The sequence below is a fragment of the Taudactylus pleione genome, unplaced genomic scaffold (assembly GCF_031769625.1).
Source record: "Taudactylus pleione unplaced genomic scaffold, aTauple2 ptg000493l, whole genome shotgun sequence".
NCBI lineage: Eukaryota > Metazoa > Chordata > Amphibia > Anura > Myobatrachidae > Taudactylus > Taudactylus pleione.
Genome location: NW_028284895.1, coordinates 3,089,573 through 3,107,340, shown reverse-complemented (window position 1 = coordinate 3,107,340; position 17,768 = coordinate 3,089,573). Strand labels below are relative to the sequence as shown.

The window sequence follows — 17,768 nt, the reverse complement described above, 5'->3', positions numbered from 1 at the left end:
GGGTACAGGTGTTGGGGATACAGACATGAGGGTACAGGTGTATACATTGTGGTTTATGACGACATCCCTCTGCAACTATATCTTAGGACAGGAATCCGGGTGACTTCCAGAGTTTAGTGGGACGTGCACAATTGTCCTAACGTATAATGAAGTGATGACATCAGATCTCTTTCACAGTAATATCACTTCTATAATATGTATAGGTCTGTTTAGCATTAATGTGAAACTGAAACATAGTGACTTGGAAAGAAATGTAACTGCTGCTGTTTTTAAACCCTGTAACAAATCTCTGTGGGATTACAGCATGTTCTTTTTTTAAAAAATAATCATCTTGTTTTTCTTTTAAGAGCCCAATCTCCTAAGGGAAAGATTAATGTTAGGGCTGCGCAGATGTTACGCGACAGTACAGCAGTTACAGGTCGGCACCTCTCGTTTTAAAAACACATTGTAATATCTTAAACATCTATGCAGAGATCATTTCTAGAGCTTCACGTGACAGATTTTACACAGCTGATATTACAAATGCATATATATAATAGACGTTATAATAACTCAGTAAATATGTACATCAGAGACTGAAGCTGCTTAATAGCAATTTGAAAATCCCAGGACACCAATCGCAGCCCTTTAATAAAATGACTAATTAGAGAGTGTAATTGAATTAGTTTGTAGCTACAAAATAGACTAATAGAAATTAAAAAGAGCGTGTTTTTGATTATTTTTAACTTTATCCATTAGGCATTAGCGTGACATATGATGCATATACAACCAAAATAAAAGATAACTGAGATTGCTTTGCACTATGTTTTAATGGAAGTCATTAAATCAAGTGAAACATGTAAACACATTGAGACGCCAACATTTAAAACCCAGCTCCTAAAAGGCTGATTAGACTCTTATTACATCTTCATAGTTATAATAACACATGTAAAACCAAGTAAGCATTCTTCATATACTCTTAAGAAATGAAAATTATTACTGGCTAAATATATTGGTTCTGTATCTTTGAATTAAATCACGTATTTCATAATATTACAATATCAGTGAATAAAGACATGAGAAGAGGTACAGCTTTTATATCAGTGACGGACAACAGGGGGCCCTAGGGCAGCTTGTGTCCCTGACTACCGTTGCTTGCTGCCCCCAGCTTCCACCTGCTTCATTGTCAGATTGGTTTGTTATAGCTTAAAACACTTGTCTATATTGTCTGTTGGTGTTATTACAGATAGGTGTCTGGTTTCTAGTTTAAATATATTCTTTTAATGTATTACTGAGATTAAGGGGTCTATTTACTAAGCCTTGGAGAAAGATCAAGTGTACGGCGATAAAGTACTAACCAACCAGCTCCTAACTGTCATTTTTCAAACGCAGCCTGTGACATGGCAGTTAGGAGCTGATTGGTTGGTGCTTTATCTCCGTTCACTTTATCTCCATCCAAGGCTTTGTAAATAGACTCCTAAGGGTGACGTTCGGCCCTTGTTCAGATTAGAGTGTCCCAGGTGGTCTATCTCTAAGTTATACATCTTAAGATGGGTACTCACCCATTGCACAATAATATTGTACCGACGCGGAACAGAACGATATATCGTGCGGATAGCATAGTGTATACCCCCAATCGCACGTGCCGGCAAGTCGGTCAATGCATTGTCCCACCTGCTGTGCGATGAACGGCGCCATGCTGATAAATGTAGCATGGAGCGATCCATCACACCTTCGTACAACACAGCGTGCAGTGTGCACTATGTATCGTTACAACGTGTCGTCCCGTCGGCTGGGAACACCATCGTGTAGTACCCAGCTTTACATTTACGGTACTTTCAAAAACTGTATGCCGGACACAGCAGGTATTAAGCACTTCATAATATTCAAGGTCTCATGATTTATTGTAAAACGAACAAAAACGGATGGATTTTCAATATATATTTTTTTTCAATTTGTATTTTCATTGTGTGTTTTTCAATGAAAGATCCAATTGTAGGGGAATCCAACCTGCTCCAGCTGTTGTAGAACTACACGTCCCAGCATGCCTTGCCACAGTTTTGCCATTAGGCCCTGCTAAAACTGTGGCAGGGCATGCTGGGATGGGTAGTTCCACAGCAGCTAGAGGCCCGCGTGTTTAAATAACCCCACCCTATAGTATAGGATGGAGTGGATTTTGCTCTTGCGACTAGCAAACAGTAAATTCCCTACTGCAGTTCTTGTTGGCTGCTAGATATCCTATAAATAACCCCTCCTTGTATGTGTGTGTCTGGGATGTGCTATCGTGTGGAAGGTTTCTTTTTGTCTTGTTTTTTAACTAAATCCAGGCCAAATGACCCTAACACTTGTTTGCACTGCAGCATCTCAGCTGAAAATACTATTGCTCAACAATTACAATTTAAAGTACATGTTCTAGATTACTGCACCTCCACCTGCCTTAGGCCCTCATTCAGAGCCGCTCGCTCGCTCGTTCTGACCGATGTTCGCACATCTGCGCATGCGTACGGATTTTAATACGCATGCGCGAACCAGTCAGTGCGGCCGAAAATCGTTTGTTCGCTATATAGCGAATGCCTGCTATTTTGAGTGACAGAGGGAGGCGTATGTGGGTGGTAACAGGGGAAGGTGCTAGAAAACGGGGGTGTGGAATTAGATCGCAGGCGTGCTTAAAGGTCAAAACGGGTGTTTTAAGGGAGTGCATAATTAATACAGCAGCGTCATTGACCACGTCACTTGGGTTTTTTTTACTCCGAACTGCTCGCAAAATAGCGGTTGAAAAAACCAACCACAAGAATAGCGAGCAGTTCATACGCTGTTTGATGTACTCGATTAATCTAATAGCGGATATGACGTAGGATGCGAGCGGCCAGGGGGCGTATTTCTCAAAATTACAACCGCAAGTTTTGCTCGCTCGTTCAGACTTAGAGGCGTGAACAGACCGCAATTAGTGAACGGTTCATTTGAATAGCCACCCCTTGTTTTAGAACGAACGACCGCAAATAGCGAGCGGCTCTGAATCAGGCCCTTAGTCTTTATGAGGGAAGCTCTGACTGAATGCATAGAACATCATTGTGTCTTAATAGCACATAATGAATGGGTTTACCACGGAACCTGCTATCTCAGCAGCAAAATGTCATATCTAATTTATTACACGCAATGTTACTTGAATATTTCTTTCAGCAAGATTGCATTTTATTGCAAGGAGAGAAGTATAAATGACAGCTCAGAGCCCTGCATCATTCAATGTGATGTGTTTTCTGAATACAATCAGTCATCAAATGGTAAATATTATGTATGCCCTACTTAGCATTGCACTCAGCTGCTGACGAGAGAAAAACAACTGCATTTGGTAAAAATAATTCCTCATAGACGCCCACGTAAAAGCACACATCCCATTTAAAGGCATTTCGATTTTTGTGCTTGGCCCCAGTCACATGACTCTGGGAAGGTGAATGATACCCGGGTAGCAGGATTAATGCAGGAGGATGAGGTGGCAAATTAGGTCTGCTGTGGAATAACAGTGATAAACGTGACTGTAAGGTTACAGATGTACTGCGTTAACGACACTTTTCAGCCACTGAATATTTTATAGACATGAAAATATGGCTATAAGCCCTTTAAAGGTCCAAGGCAAGGAAAAAAAAAACGATCACTTGCTATTGGCTGATATTATAATTATCCATTGATTCTCCAATTTTGCACCCGACCTACAAACTAAATAAATGCCATTTACTATTAAATGGATCCGCTGTTTAATCAGCAGCGTTACAAACTCATATTCTTACAGTATTACAAATAAGAGCAGATTTCCACCAAGAATTTCATTCAAGCCAAAGTTATCCCTCATTCATAAAATGATACTGTATGACAGAATAAACATTTCTTTATATGGTTTCAAGACTTCATTACAGAATAGGAATACTTCATAGTAAGGAAATTCAACTCAGGTGAGCTAATGTCAAAGGCCAACGTTAATGTGTTAATGTGATTTTATACATTTATGACACCATCACGTTAATGTGTTAATGTGATTTTATACATTTATGACACAATCACGTTAATGTGTTAATGTGATTTATACATTTATGACACAATCAGGTAACAAAGTGTTTGGAACACACTAACGTTAGCACAGTGGTTAAAAATATGAACTCATTGCTCCAAATATAAAAAATTTCTCCAAGTGAAAGATTTCCCAGTTAACATTAACAAGTTTTTTGGAAAGATTATTTTATATGATCAGTGATAATCTATGGGATAACGTACTCCCTACTGTACATTACAAGCATATTAGAAATCACGGAGCTGTTCCATAACAATAGATATAATATGCTTTTATGCAAGTCAGAGATCTCTGAGGTGCCTTTAATAACCACAATAATTTGATGTATAGGATATGATATTCCTTACTATACACAGATTTGAATTTACAAACATACATACATAGAAGTAACAAAGTAACACACTGACACGCAAACATATGGGTAGAATTCAATTTGTTTTCTCGTGCTCAATCTCCCATCTAAAGTGATGGGTGATATTGAATTGTTTGTGCCGGCGGACGCGCGTTAATGGATGCCTATTACTTACTATTACTTACCCAAATGCACCAGGTATGGATGTGTAAAGCGACTAAACCCGTGCAAAGTACTGGGCGTGCTGCATTTGGGCACCCAAAAGCCTGACTTTTTGTGGATTTCTGCTCCACGCCTTAGTAAGGTTCAAGCAGAAATAATGAGCCCCTGCGGCACTGGCACCCATCGTCACGAACAATTGAATTGCTCATGTTACTTCACGCACAAGCGGCCAGCGCAAAATGGTTGAATTGGAATGAAGATATACTGTACACTGAGCCAACACGCAAACATACAATTCCACATATATAAAACCTTAAACGGTTTAAGCCATTGATGGCTGATTGCTGCGCATACCATCAGACCTGCATCGCCGATGTTTTGTCAACGCTAGGTGCCCCATCGATGGTGCAGCATTGGTGGCGCGTCATTAATGTTAAACCCATTGACCATAGGCCATCAATGGTTGCAAACTGTCGATGGTCAATGGCCATACCTATCATAAAGATATTAGTCAAGTAAAACTCAACTGACACGTATTATAATGATAGAAAGCTAGAGATGGAAGTCCATTCATACTATTTCATATTCTGTACGGGATGTGGTTATGAGGCCGTCGGCCGCGATGACGCCGGTCTCAATACCAACAGGGAAATCCCGACGAGGGACTTAAGATAGGCGTCAAAATACAGACGCCTATCTTAATCCCGAAGCCGGAACGATGAAGGAAGCCAAGCCGAACGAGGTAAGTGTGGGACGCTCTTATCGTTAGCCGTGGGGGGAGGGGGCAGGTTAGGTTTAGGGAGCATAGCGGGGTTAGGTTTTGGGGGAGGGGTTAGGCACCCCTAGGGGGGAGGGTTAGGCACCACTGGGGGGGTTAGGGTTAGGCACTAAAGGGGGAGGGTTAGGTTTTGGGGGAGGGGTTAGGCACCCCTAGGGGGGAGGGTTAGGCACCACTGGGGGGGGTTAGGCACTAAAGGGGGAGGGTTAGGTTTAGGCACGAAGCAGGGAGACTTCGGTTTAGGCACTAATGGGGAGGTCTAGGGTGCGGAGTGGGGAGGGTTAGGCTACAATAAGGGAGGGGAAGGTGGGAGAAGGGGGGAGGGGAAGTATACTTACCCGACCCCTGTCGGGATATCGGGATACCAACCATCAGGAAGCCGCTGTCCTGACAGCTGGCATTACATACACATTCCATTCTGTACAGCTATGCGGGATAACCCTGTCAATTTTTTTGTTGTATTGTAATGCAGCCCAGTGATGGTTCCCCATGGATTAAGTCTATTAGAACGCTGGGTGATCACACGGTCACCTTCTAATGAGGGACAGGAAATGATGGATTAGACGGGAAACATTCATTGATTCAACAGTGTTACAGGTTTGTTCAGTTCATTCACAAAAAAAAGGATAGACTATTTACACGGTCTGCTCATTCCTGGCATGCTTGCTTGTCTCAATGTACCGTTAAACCTATGAGATATGTATCATCAACGCAATACAGTACAGATCCATGGCGGAGGTATTTCCTACTGTAAACGGTGTAACCCCCCTCATTTAAAAATCTTAACGGTGCAAGCAATGCATGGAGTCAGGAGTCAGCTATAGCTTCCCGTGACTGCCCTAAGTAAAAATCCTTTGTCATTAAAGTTACTTTTACTAGAAGGGCTCTGCCATGTAATTATGCCGCTGATTATCCGAATAGGTGCTTAGGATGTGATTTCACAGACAGAAGAAAAAGGCTTTTAATCATACACTGTATATATTTTATTAATGGAGTGTTTACATACCAAACCTGCATGCGCAGCACTAGTAGTGACACTTCAAACATGACCCAATCCCATTAATGGCTATAAAGCGTGAGGTTATACAAAGACGAAGCTGCATGGGGGATTTGCGTCTATTGTAGACTGAATTAGAAAATGTTGAATACTGCTGAGTGAGGCAGGCCAGCAGGGGGAGCTAGAACAGGTCATTATTTTAATAGCTGTAAAGCAATCTGAAGATTCAGTACCGAGAACACCGGAGAGCTCCCATTTATCTGGCAGAGACAACCTCTGGTTGTAATGTATAATTCAAACGCCAGGGCAGACGTGAGAGATCGTTTAATTGGCCTAATAGACAAGTGTGTTGCTGAACCAGAGCTTTGCACTCAACGAGATAGTCAGTATTCTTATTGCATGACAATTATTGCCTAGTACAGTGGTTCTCAAACTCGGTCCTCATGAACCCAAATAGTTCAAGTTTTCCAGGTCATCAGTGGATCATGAAAACGTGACAGTTGGTCACATAACTGGGTCGGTCACATACCTGTGCAACTGCTAAGTGACCCGGAACACGTGACCTGAGGACCAAGCTTGAGAACCACTAGCCCAGTGCAATGGGCCAGGTAATGACCGTGGCAGGACACACCTGGCATGCTTTTGTACATACTAGTCGATGATTACAATTGCACATGTGCACTCACTCACTGTGAGGCTTAGGTCACTGCGCCCCCCCCCCCAAAAAAAAAAAAAAAAATTCTTATTTTGGCAACATGCCTTTTACGATCGATTAAACAAAACCTTTACAAACCATAATTTTATCTTCACATGGTGACTTTTTAGGATACAAAAAAAGAAAAGATTTTAAAGAGCGAGCTAAGATAGAAGCTCAGTGTATACAATAATATACTGTGTCCAATGAAATACATGCTTCAGTGTTTGCTGATGGTGTAAAATGATGGGATCTGAGTAGAGAAAGTAATCAGTTTTGCACAGGAAGGACAAAGGGGAATTTAGAAAGAATGCAATTGGTATGGTGGATGCCTATACAGCAGCCAACTAAAGATCAAGAACCTTCACCACGTTATAAAGCACAGTGCTTAGATTACTGATGAGTTGCTGGTGGGATTGCTGCTTGTGGCTCGATCTGATACTGTTCTCCTCACCACGCCTAGAAGGTGAGTGAGGGCAGAATTCACCAATGGACTGAATCTGAGTTGGGAGCAATGTAAACAAAAGTAAGTAACTTTGCTTCTTGGCAAGACCACATTGCACTGCAGGTGGAGCAGATTTAAAATGTGAAGAGTGATTTAGAGTGTGGGGGGAGGGAAGTGGGTCCTAGCTCAAATCTCAATTACAGTGTAATCGCGAAGTTTCCAGCACGTGTGGGCTACATGCAAAAGCAGCAAGTATTCACCCTGCATGCAAAATATAATCAATATATTTGCACCCAACATAGTTTGCCCAGGTGTAAAAGTTATTCCTTTTATTTTTTGCTTTGCTCCCAACACAGAATCAGCCCCAGACTTTGCATATATCTACGATATAATAACAATAGCACTCCCCGTGTGTAGATTTGAAGATCCAGTGAAACATATCAAACATCCCCCTATATGCATGCAAGGTACCTGATTTATGGAAGTCACTGCAAGCCTGGGAATTACCAACTGCATCACGATTTGTAGAAGGGAAGTTACCAATCCAGCCAATATAGCCCAGGTAAGGGGTAATGGAAGCATGCTGTAAGTAGCAAAAAGAGTGAAGAGTACATAGCCAATACCGTCCCCTAAAAGGCCATATCCTAGACCAGCTGCCAGGATTTGGGTAGCCATGGCTAGCCATGTCACCACTCCGCTGAACTGTAGATATGTGTAAGAGGTTGTGTCCTTCCTGACAACTACTAAGGCACAAATCACCACCTCAATCCCAGTAAAAAAGCCCAACAAGATGCCTTTGATGGGGTCCATAGGGGCGGAGGCCAACGTGAGATGAAGGATCAGCAGGGTGAGCTTGGTCAACACGTCCAGGATGTTCATAACTACTTCGGACTTGCGCCGTTGACCTAGAAAATAGCGCTGATAAAGCCTTTCCAGGTCTCTGGACTTGAAAGAGTTCTTCAGGGTGGGGAATATTACCCCTCTATAGGTGTAGCCCCAGTTCAAAAAGAAATCCGAATTACTGGGAGCGCAATCTAAGTGCAGGAAGCCCAGGTCGCTACTGGTCCTCTCTGGGAAGACTTTGGTGCCTCCATTGTTGTGCCTGTCCCCACTGGCTATCTTGCCGAATTGCCTATTGGCATTGGCGGTGTAAGAGTCATCGGAAGAGAGGGTCTTAGCGCTGCTTTGTTCATTAATAAACCTCTGCTCAGTGATGTGTCTCACTGCGGTCTGCCAAAGTAGTCTCTTGGGTCTTGTGTTGCTGTTGATGGTCGGGGTCCTGTTGATGGTGTAGAGTTCATCACTGGCGCTGGAGCACCTCACCTCAGATAGCTCCATGGTAGATCTGTACAGCTCTTGTTGTTTTCTCCTTTGAAGTTTACTGAAATACATCTGTGGGCAGGGTACCCAGCCTAGCTGTCTGGCTGGTGATTTGCTATGGGTCTGCCTTGCAGCTGATGGTCAATGCCATGGGTGGCATGCCGGCTTGATGTCCACAATCCCAATGCAACGTCTTACCATTACAGAGCAAACTGGATGCTGCGATTGGCATAGCAGGAGCAGGCACTAAGTCCCTTCATCTTTATGAATTGTTGCAGTCAACCTGCTAAAGGTTAATCTGATATCTGGATTTAATTTGCGAAGCAACATCAGAACTTCCAAAAAAACGGGATCAGCCTTGGAATCCAAGAGGTGCAGTGCAGCACACAGATGGTCATCTCTTCATGCAGTGTAACAAGACCGAGCAGCATGCACATAATATAGATCTACAGCAGAGTTAGTGTTATAATGACTATACTGACCTTGGATTACAGGACACTGACTGCACCTTATCTCCAGCAAGAATCAGCAAGGTCTTTGCTAAGGTCATTAGGAGTGCAGGTGCAAGGTAGGAAATCGGGATATCTGGTTATTATATGCATGCATGGCAGTTTGTGGGAAGTTAGCAGAGGGGACAATGTTGGGGAATAAATGAGATGTTACTTGTCAGATGCTGGAGGTCATTGCTGTGTGCACAGGAGTGCAATCCGTTGCAGGGCACCTCCATCCTGCTGGCAGCATGCACCACATTCCTCCTCCTCCAAATAGCACAGGGTGCTGCTGCTTCCCGGCTCCGGGCGGGGACCCCAGCCTGGGCATCTGATCTGCTGCAGAGACCAACTTCTTCCCGATGCCCGGGTCAATTTGCACGGGGAACCTGCAGACTCATCCCCGGTGCTAGCTCCCGGGAGTGCGATGCAGCCAGTGGCCGGTACTACAGAAGACTGCTGCTGCTGGATTACCGGAGTAAACCCTGCTGGAGGAGGAGGGGGGGGCTCGGAGTCAGGTGACCGAGGCTGACGTCATGATACACTTTGCTGCTGCCCCCCTATGCAATGCAAGTTCTCCTCCACTCACAGCCTGCTGCACCCTGATACATACTAACGCTACACGTGGCTACATATACTGTACATATAATATTAATATACTGTATACACACACACACACTGTATATACACATACATAGCCTGTTACACTATGGTACATACCAACGCTCCTCGTGGCTACATATACTGTACATGTATGCACACACAGCCTGCTACATACTATTACAACACAACGGCTACATATACTGTACATATATATATATATATATACACACACACTCTGTATATATACGTACACAGCCTGCTGTACTGTGCTACATACTAATGCTACGCGTGCCTACATATGCATATACTGTACATATATATACAGCTTGCTGCACTCTGCTACATACTAACACAACACAATGGCTACATATACTGTACATATATATATATATATACACACACACTGTATATACACAGCCTGCTGCAATCCGCTACATACTAACGCTACACGTGGCTACATATACTGTACATATATACACAGCTTGCTGCACTCTGATACATACTACCCCAACACACAGCTACACATACTGTACACACACACAAACAAACACACACACACACACACAGCATGCTGCACTTTGCCACATACTAACACTACTGTACACATAGCTAAGGAATTTTTATGAGATGCCGGGGCTCGGGATACCGTCTGTTAGAATCCCGATGCCGGCATCCCGAAAGGGTTAACATACCAACACTTGTTATGCTAACTCTCCCCCTCTCCCTACCCTAACCCTAACATCCCCTCTATGATGCTTAACCTCTCCACCCTAGTGCCTAACCCTAACCTCCCCCTCCCTGGTGCCTAACCCTAACCTCCCCCTCCCTGGTGCCTAACTCTAACCTCCCCACTAGTGCCTAACCCTATCCTCCCCCTCCCTGGTGCCTAACCCTAACCTCCCCCTCCCTGGTGCCTAACCCTAACCTCCCCCTCCCTGGTGCCTAACCCTAACCTCCCCCTCCCTGATGCCTAACCTCCCCACTAGCGCCTAACCCTAACCTCCCCCTCCCTGGTGCCTAACCTCCCCCTCCCTGGTGCCTAACCCTAACCTCCCCCTCCCTGGTGCCTAACCCTAACCTCCCCACTAGTGCCTAACCCTAACCTCCCCCTCCCTGGTGGCTAACCCTCCCGCCTTAGTGCCTAACCCTCCCTCTAGTGTCTAAACCTAACACCCCGATACATTTGCATACCATGGCTACATATACTGTACATACATATGCTCACACACAGCCTGCTGCACTCTGTTACATACTAAGACTACTGTACACATGGCTACATATACTGTACATACATATACTCACACACAGCCTGCTGCACTCTGTTACATACTTTCACTACTGTACACATGGATACATACACTGTACATATACTGTACATACATATGCTCACAGACAGCCTGCTGCACTCTGTTACATACTTTCACTACTGTACACATGGCTACATATACTGTACATACATATGCTCACACACAATCTGCTGCACTCTGCTACATACTAACACTACTGTACACATGACTACATATACTGTACATATATATGCTCACACACAGCCTGCTGCACTCTGCTACATACTAACACTACTGTACACATGACTACATATACTGTACATACATATGCTCACACACAGCCTGCTGCACTCTGCTACATACTAACACTACTGTACACATGGCTACATATACTGTACATACATATGCTCACACATAGCCTGCTGCACTCTGCTACATACTAACACTACTGTACACATGGCTACATATACTGTACATATATATGCTCACACACAGCCTGCTGCACTCTGCTACATACTAACACTACTGTACACATGACTACATATACTGTACATACATATACTCACACACAGCCTGCTGCACTCTGTTACATACTAAGACTACTGTACACATGGCTACATATACTGTACATACATATACTCACACACAGCCTGCTGCACTCTGTTACATACTAAGACTACTGTACACATGGCTACATACACTGTACATATACTGTACATACACATGCACACACAGCCTGCTGCACTCTGTTACATACTTTCACTACTGTACACATGGCTACATATACTGTACATACATATGCTCACACACAATCTGCTGCACTCTGCTACATACTAACACTACTGTACACATGGCTACATATACTGTACATACATATACTCACACACAGCCTGCTGCACTCTGTTACATACTAAGACTACTGTACACATGGCTACATACACTGTACATATACTGCACATACATATGCTCACACACAGCCTGCTGCACTCTGCTACATACTAACACTACTGTACACATGGCTACATACACTGTACATATACTGTACTTACATATGCTCACACACAGCCTGCTGCACTCTGCTACATACTAACACTACTGTACAAATGGCTACATACACTGTACATATACTGTACATACATATGCTCACACACAGCCTGCTGCACTCTGCTACATACTAACACTACTGTACACATGGCTACATATACTGTACATACATATACTCACACACAGCCTGCTGCACTCTGCTACATACTAAGACTATTTTACACATGATAAAAGACGTGATTCTGAGCCTCACTCTATGCTGATGTTGGATGTAGTTGAGCATTGTTTCTTGCTGCACATGCGTCTACGTGTCACCGTGCATCCTGATTGTGTTCGTACAGAGGGCCTGATTCACAGTTGTGTTATATTTAGCTGAAATGTACTAATGTCGCAGAAGGCCTCTTGTGTATATAGTCACCTTTTGCCGGCTTCTGTGATCCGCTGCTGCGTAGTGATAGCATAAAGTCACAGATGTGCGTTCGGCAAAAGACGCTGCAGCATCCGACTGAATGACGCCCCAAACATCATCTCCACTGACATTTCTGTTTTGAGACTATTTAATAACAATGTCGTCCAGTGTCCATGTTGCTGTTTTTGAAATCAAGGCATCAAAATTCCATCATAAAATATAGGACCTCATTCAGAGCCGTTCGCAAAAAGCGAGCGCTCGCTCTGAATGAGGGCGGCCGCTTTTATTTATTTTTTTTAGCCGGCCTCCTGGCCACTCGCTAGGCTGTGGGAGACCACCCACAGCTTTTGCGAGAGGCCAGGTGATGGTCGCGACCATCGGGCTTGTGACAAGACCCTTCTGGTAGAGTCTCGTCTGCTGCAAGCCCCAATTTCTCACTCGCTCCAGGGCTTGCGCACACAGTGCCCCGCCATCGACCCGCTTGCAAGCGCATAGCGCTTGCGAGCGGGTCTGAATGAGGACCACAGTACGCTAGTAAAGGGACCTGAGTCACCTTAATCTGTCCTCGCTTTGCCCAGTCATGCCCACCTTTTTATCTTCTGTTCTGCCCCCACTCTGAGTGTAGCTCTGTCACACTTAGCCCCCTCTCTCCTGCTCTGTTCCGCTCCGCCATCCCTGCTCCGGGCTCACTCCCATGTTCTCTCCTGTATTAGACAAATTACATTTAATAGTGTGCACAGGCTGTTGTAATTTTTGGAACACAAATATTTTTTTGTCCACCTTATTTTTTTTTTACAAAAAATAAAAATCATTTTTAAGAGATCAACTTTTTCCCCAATTTTTTATTTTGATGAATGGTGTACTTTAATTTATTTTCCCGGCAGTCTGCTGCTCCTACTCCTCTCCAGCTAGGTCTGTCCCATCTCCCTAGACCCGGCACCCCATGTTCGACCTTAGAGAATTATTATAATATATTTTAATCAGTGATTTATGCATATATAAGTTAGTTTAATTTTTTACCCATGATCTCCCAATGTCTATATTCTAAATGTCGAAACACCTTGATGATAATCGTTAGTGAAATTTAAGCACTTAAAAAATAAAAAATAAATATTTTGTGCTTTGTTTTGCCCAAACATATTTCCCCAATTAAGGAACATAATCTATATACACAGTAATTATATACTCTGCTGTATTTTCAGGTAGTACTGAATCATGAACAGAGGTGACCTGTCCATGGTGCTGAACTAGAAAATGCATTGTTAGGCATCTGACGTAGCTTAATTTTAGTTATAGACATGTTTTACAAAAGCATGTAATACATTTACAAAAGGTTTATCATACAATAGAGGTTGGAGGTCTAAATAAAACATTAGTAAGCTGCCGACACCCTACAAGCACCAATGGACCAAATCGAGCCACATTTTCAGTCTCTATAAGAAAGCAGTATTGCTTAAAATGTGATAGATAGATAGACAGACAGACAGAGATAGATAGATAGATAGATAGATAGATAGATAGATAGATAGATAGATAGATAGATAGATAGATAGATAGTCACATACACACATACTGTTCAGGCATTAAAAAAATAAGGAAAATAGAGGATATGTATTCACAAAAAATAAAGTGGACAAAAAGAAATGCTTTGTGTACAATACACCAGACATGCTTACATTTTTTTGTCTAACACAGGAGGAATTGCAGCTATGCCTAAGCAAGTTTAAAAAGAGATATAGCACATGACTTGGATAGTACTGACTCAATTGCACTAAATGTACTAAGAGTTGCTACTGAAAATAACACAGTTTCTTCTATGTACAGTGCATACGGAAAGTATTCACAACACTTCACTTTTTCCACATTTTGTTATGTTACAGCCTAATTCCAAAATGGAATAAATTAATTTTTGTCCTTAAAATTCTACACCCATAATAACAACGTGTAAAAAGTTTTTTTGAGATTTTTGCAAATTTAATAAAAAAAAACCCACTAAGAAATTACATGTACATAAGTATTCATGGCATTTGCCATGAAGCTCAAAATTGAGCTCAGGTGCATCCTGTTTTTACTGATTATCCTGGAGATGTTCCTACAGCTTAATTGGAGTCCACCTGTGGTAAAATCAGTTGATTGGACATGATTTTGAAAGGCATACACCTGTCTATATAAGGTCCCAAACCAAGCATGAAGTCCAAGGAATTGTCTGTAGACCTCTGAGACAGGATTGTCTCGAGGCACAAATCTGGGGAAGGGTACAGAAAAATATCTGCTGCTTTGAAGGTCCCCATGAGCACAGTGCCCTCCATCATCCGTAAATGGAAGAAGTTCGGAACCACCAGGACTCTTCCTAAAGTTGACCGGCCGTCTAAACTGAGTGATCGGGGGAGAAGGGCCCTAGTCAGGGAGGTGACCAAGAACCCGATGGTCACTCTGTCACAGCTACAGCATTCCTCTGTGGAGAGAGGAGAACCTTCCAGAAGGACAACCATCTCTGCAGCAAACCACCAATCAGGCCTTTATGGTAGAGTGGCCAGACGGAAGCCACTCCTTAGAAATAAGCACATGGCAGCCTTCCTGGAGTTTGCCAAAATGCACCTGAAGGACTCAGACCATGACGAGTCAAAAATTTAACTCTTTGGCATGAATGCCAGGCGTTATGTTTGAAGGAAACCAGGCACCGCTCATCACTAGGCCAATACCATCCCTACAGTGAAGCATGGTGGTGGCAGCATCATGCTGTGGGGATGTTTTTCAGCGGAAGAAACTTGGAGACTATTCAGGATAGAGGGAATGATGAATGCAGCAATGTACAGAGACATCCTGGATGAAAACCTGCTCCAGAGCGCTCTTGACCGCAGACTGTGGCGACGGTTCATCTTTCAGCAGGACAATGACTTATGCACACAGCCAAGATATCAAAGGAGTGGCTTCAGGACTCTGTGAATGTCCTTGAGTGGCACAGCCAGAGCCCAGACTTGATTCCGATTGAACATCTCTGGAGAGATCTGAAAATGGCTGTGCACCGACGCTTCCCATCCATCCTGATGGAGCTTGAGAGGTGCTGCAAAGAGGAATGGGCGAAATTGCCAAAAGATAGGTGAGCCAAGCTTGTGGCATTAGATTTCAAAAAGACTTGAGGCTGTAATTGCTGCCAAAGGTGCATCAACAAAGTATTGAGCAAAGGCTGTGAATACTTATGTACATGTGATTTCTTAGGTTTTTTTTATCTTTATTAAATTAGCAAAAATTGCAAAAAAACTTTTTACACATTGTCATTATGGGGTATTGTGTGTAGAATTTTGAGGACAAAAATTAATTTGTTACATTTTGGAATAAGGCTGTAACATAACAAAATCTGGAAAAAGTGAAGCGTTGTGAATACTTTCCGGATGCACTGTAAGGAATTCTACCTAGCTAGGTCAGTACTGTCTTCTTGGCAGAAGGCAGACATTGTCGCAAAACAAGAACCAATGAAGCATTTATAAGTCTTGTGTTATTTGATAGATTCTGACAGATGCAATTCAAAAATCAATTATAGAAAATAATGTGATTGTGCCAGCATGGATTCTTCAAGCACTGCACATCCCTAAAATATATAATTCCTTTTTATAAGGAGAATAGTTTCAAAAACTGGCTCTTAGTTGTGCCTTTGATTTATATACACTTGTATTTGGCTAAGGTAACAATTGCTTCTCCACAGAACAGCCTGATGCATGCAATGAGAGTTCTAGGCAAAAAATGGGTAGAGTACTGGCTGAAGTATAGAAGGCAAACAGAAGGACACTACTGTCCCTGCGTGAGATGTTTGATAGATCCTTGCAATGTATTCAAATATCGCATTTGCGAATTTGGACAAATGTATCACATACATTCAACATCTGATTTACTGATTGTGATAAATATGCCTCTAAGACATCTTCACGGGGAATATTATGCAAAGATAAGCCTGTGTGTATTTCAATACATATGATGACACAGAATCGGTATTTAATGGCGCCGGTCTAAATACAGGTTGAGTCTCCCATGTCCGAAATGCTCGGGACCAGGAGGATTTCAGATTTTGGATTATTCCGGTTTTCGGAATACCTGCGGGGGGAACCCAGCAGGTGTCACGGAAAGCCCCGGCGTGTGCTGTGGGTGGGTCTGGAAGGTGTCGCGTGGGTGTTGCAGTGGTCCAGCGGGTGCTACAGGTGTCCGGCGGGGGTGTCGCGCGGGTGTTGCGGTAGTCCGGCGGGTGCTACAGGTGTCCGGCGGGTGTCGCGAGCGGTCCAGCGACTGAGACGGAAGGGTTCGGCAGGTGCTGCTGCTGTCACGAGGGGTCCAGCGGCTGCTACTGGGGTCCGGCGGGTGATGCGGGGGGTGGCCTGGCGTGTGGACCACCTCCACGCCGCTCGTCATTGGCCGCTAATACTAGTGATGTCATGACGTCAGGTCACGTCGTGACGACATATATGCACCAAAATATTCTGTTTTTTTGAATAACGGATATGGGAGACTCAACCTGTACTGACACTGGAAGCCTGAACCGTCAGGATCATGACTGGGGCTGGTAAGTACCCTTCCCCCCCCTAACCCTAACTCTCCCTTAGTGGTGCCTAACCCTAGCCTCCCCCTCAGTGGTACCTTACCCTAACCTCCCCCCGGTAATGCCTAAACCTAACCCCCCCTCCCCGCACCCTAAACCTCCCAGGGTGGTACCTAACCCTAAGTGCCCCCGTGGGTTCCTTAACCCAACCCTCCCAGGGTGGTGCCTAACCCTAAGTGCTCCTGGTGGTTCTATAACCTAACCATTCCCCCCTGAGGCTAAATGCAAACACTGCCTGACTTACCTTCTTTCGGGAAGCCGTCTGTCCAGATTCCGGTGTCAGGCTCTAAACGGGCATCGGGATTTCGATGCCTGTCTTTAGTCCCACGTCGTGATTTAGATGCCGGGATTCAGTCAGACAGCTTCCCGGCCGTCGGAATTTGGACCCCCTCCCCGATGACACACACAGACATACACATATACATATACACCTTTCAGCCATAACTTTAAAACTACTGACAGATGAAGAGTATTACTGATTATTTCATTACAATGGCACTTGTCAAGGGGTGGAATATATTAGACAGCAAGTCTGTTCTTAATGTTGATGTGTTGGGAGC

General features: G+C 43.7%; 1 protein-coding gene across 1 annotated transcript in view; it reads right to left on the bottom strand.

The window, feature by feature from the left end:
- The window catches only part of ADCY8 (adenylate cyclase 8), a gene marked incomplete at its 3' end in the record, with an annotated part of 277,169 nt that extends 267,437 nt beyond the window's left edge, over positions 1–9,732 (bottom strand). The window contains exon 1 of the mRNA XM_088449701.1: positions 7,942–9,732. Coding sequence (XP_088305827.1) covers positions 7,942–8,862 — 921 coding nt within the window. The remainder of the gene's footprint in view (positions 1–7,941) is intronic.
- Positions 9,733–17,768: the final 8,036 nt, after the last annotated feature.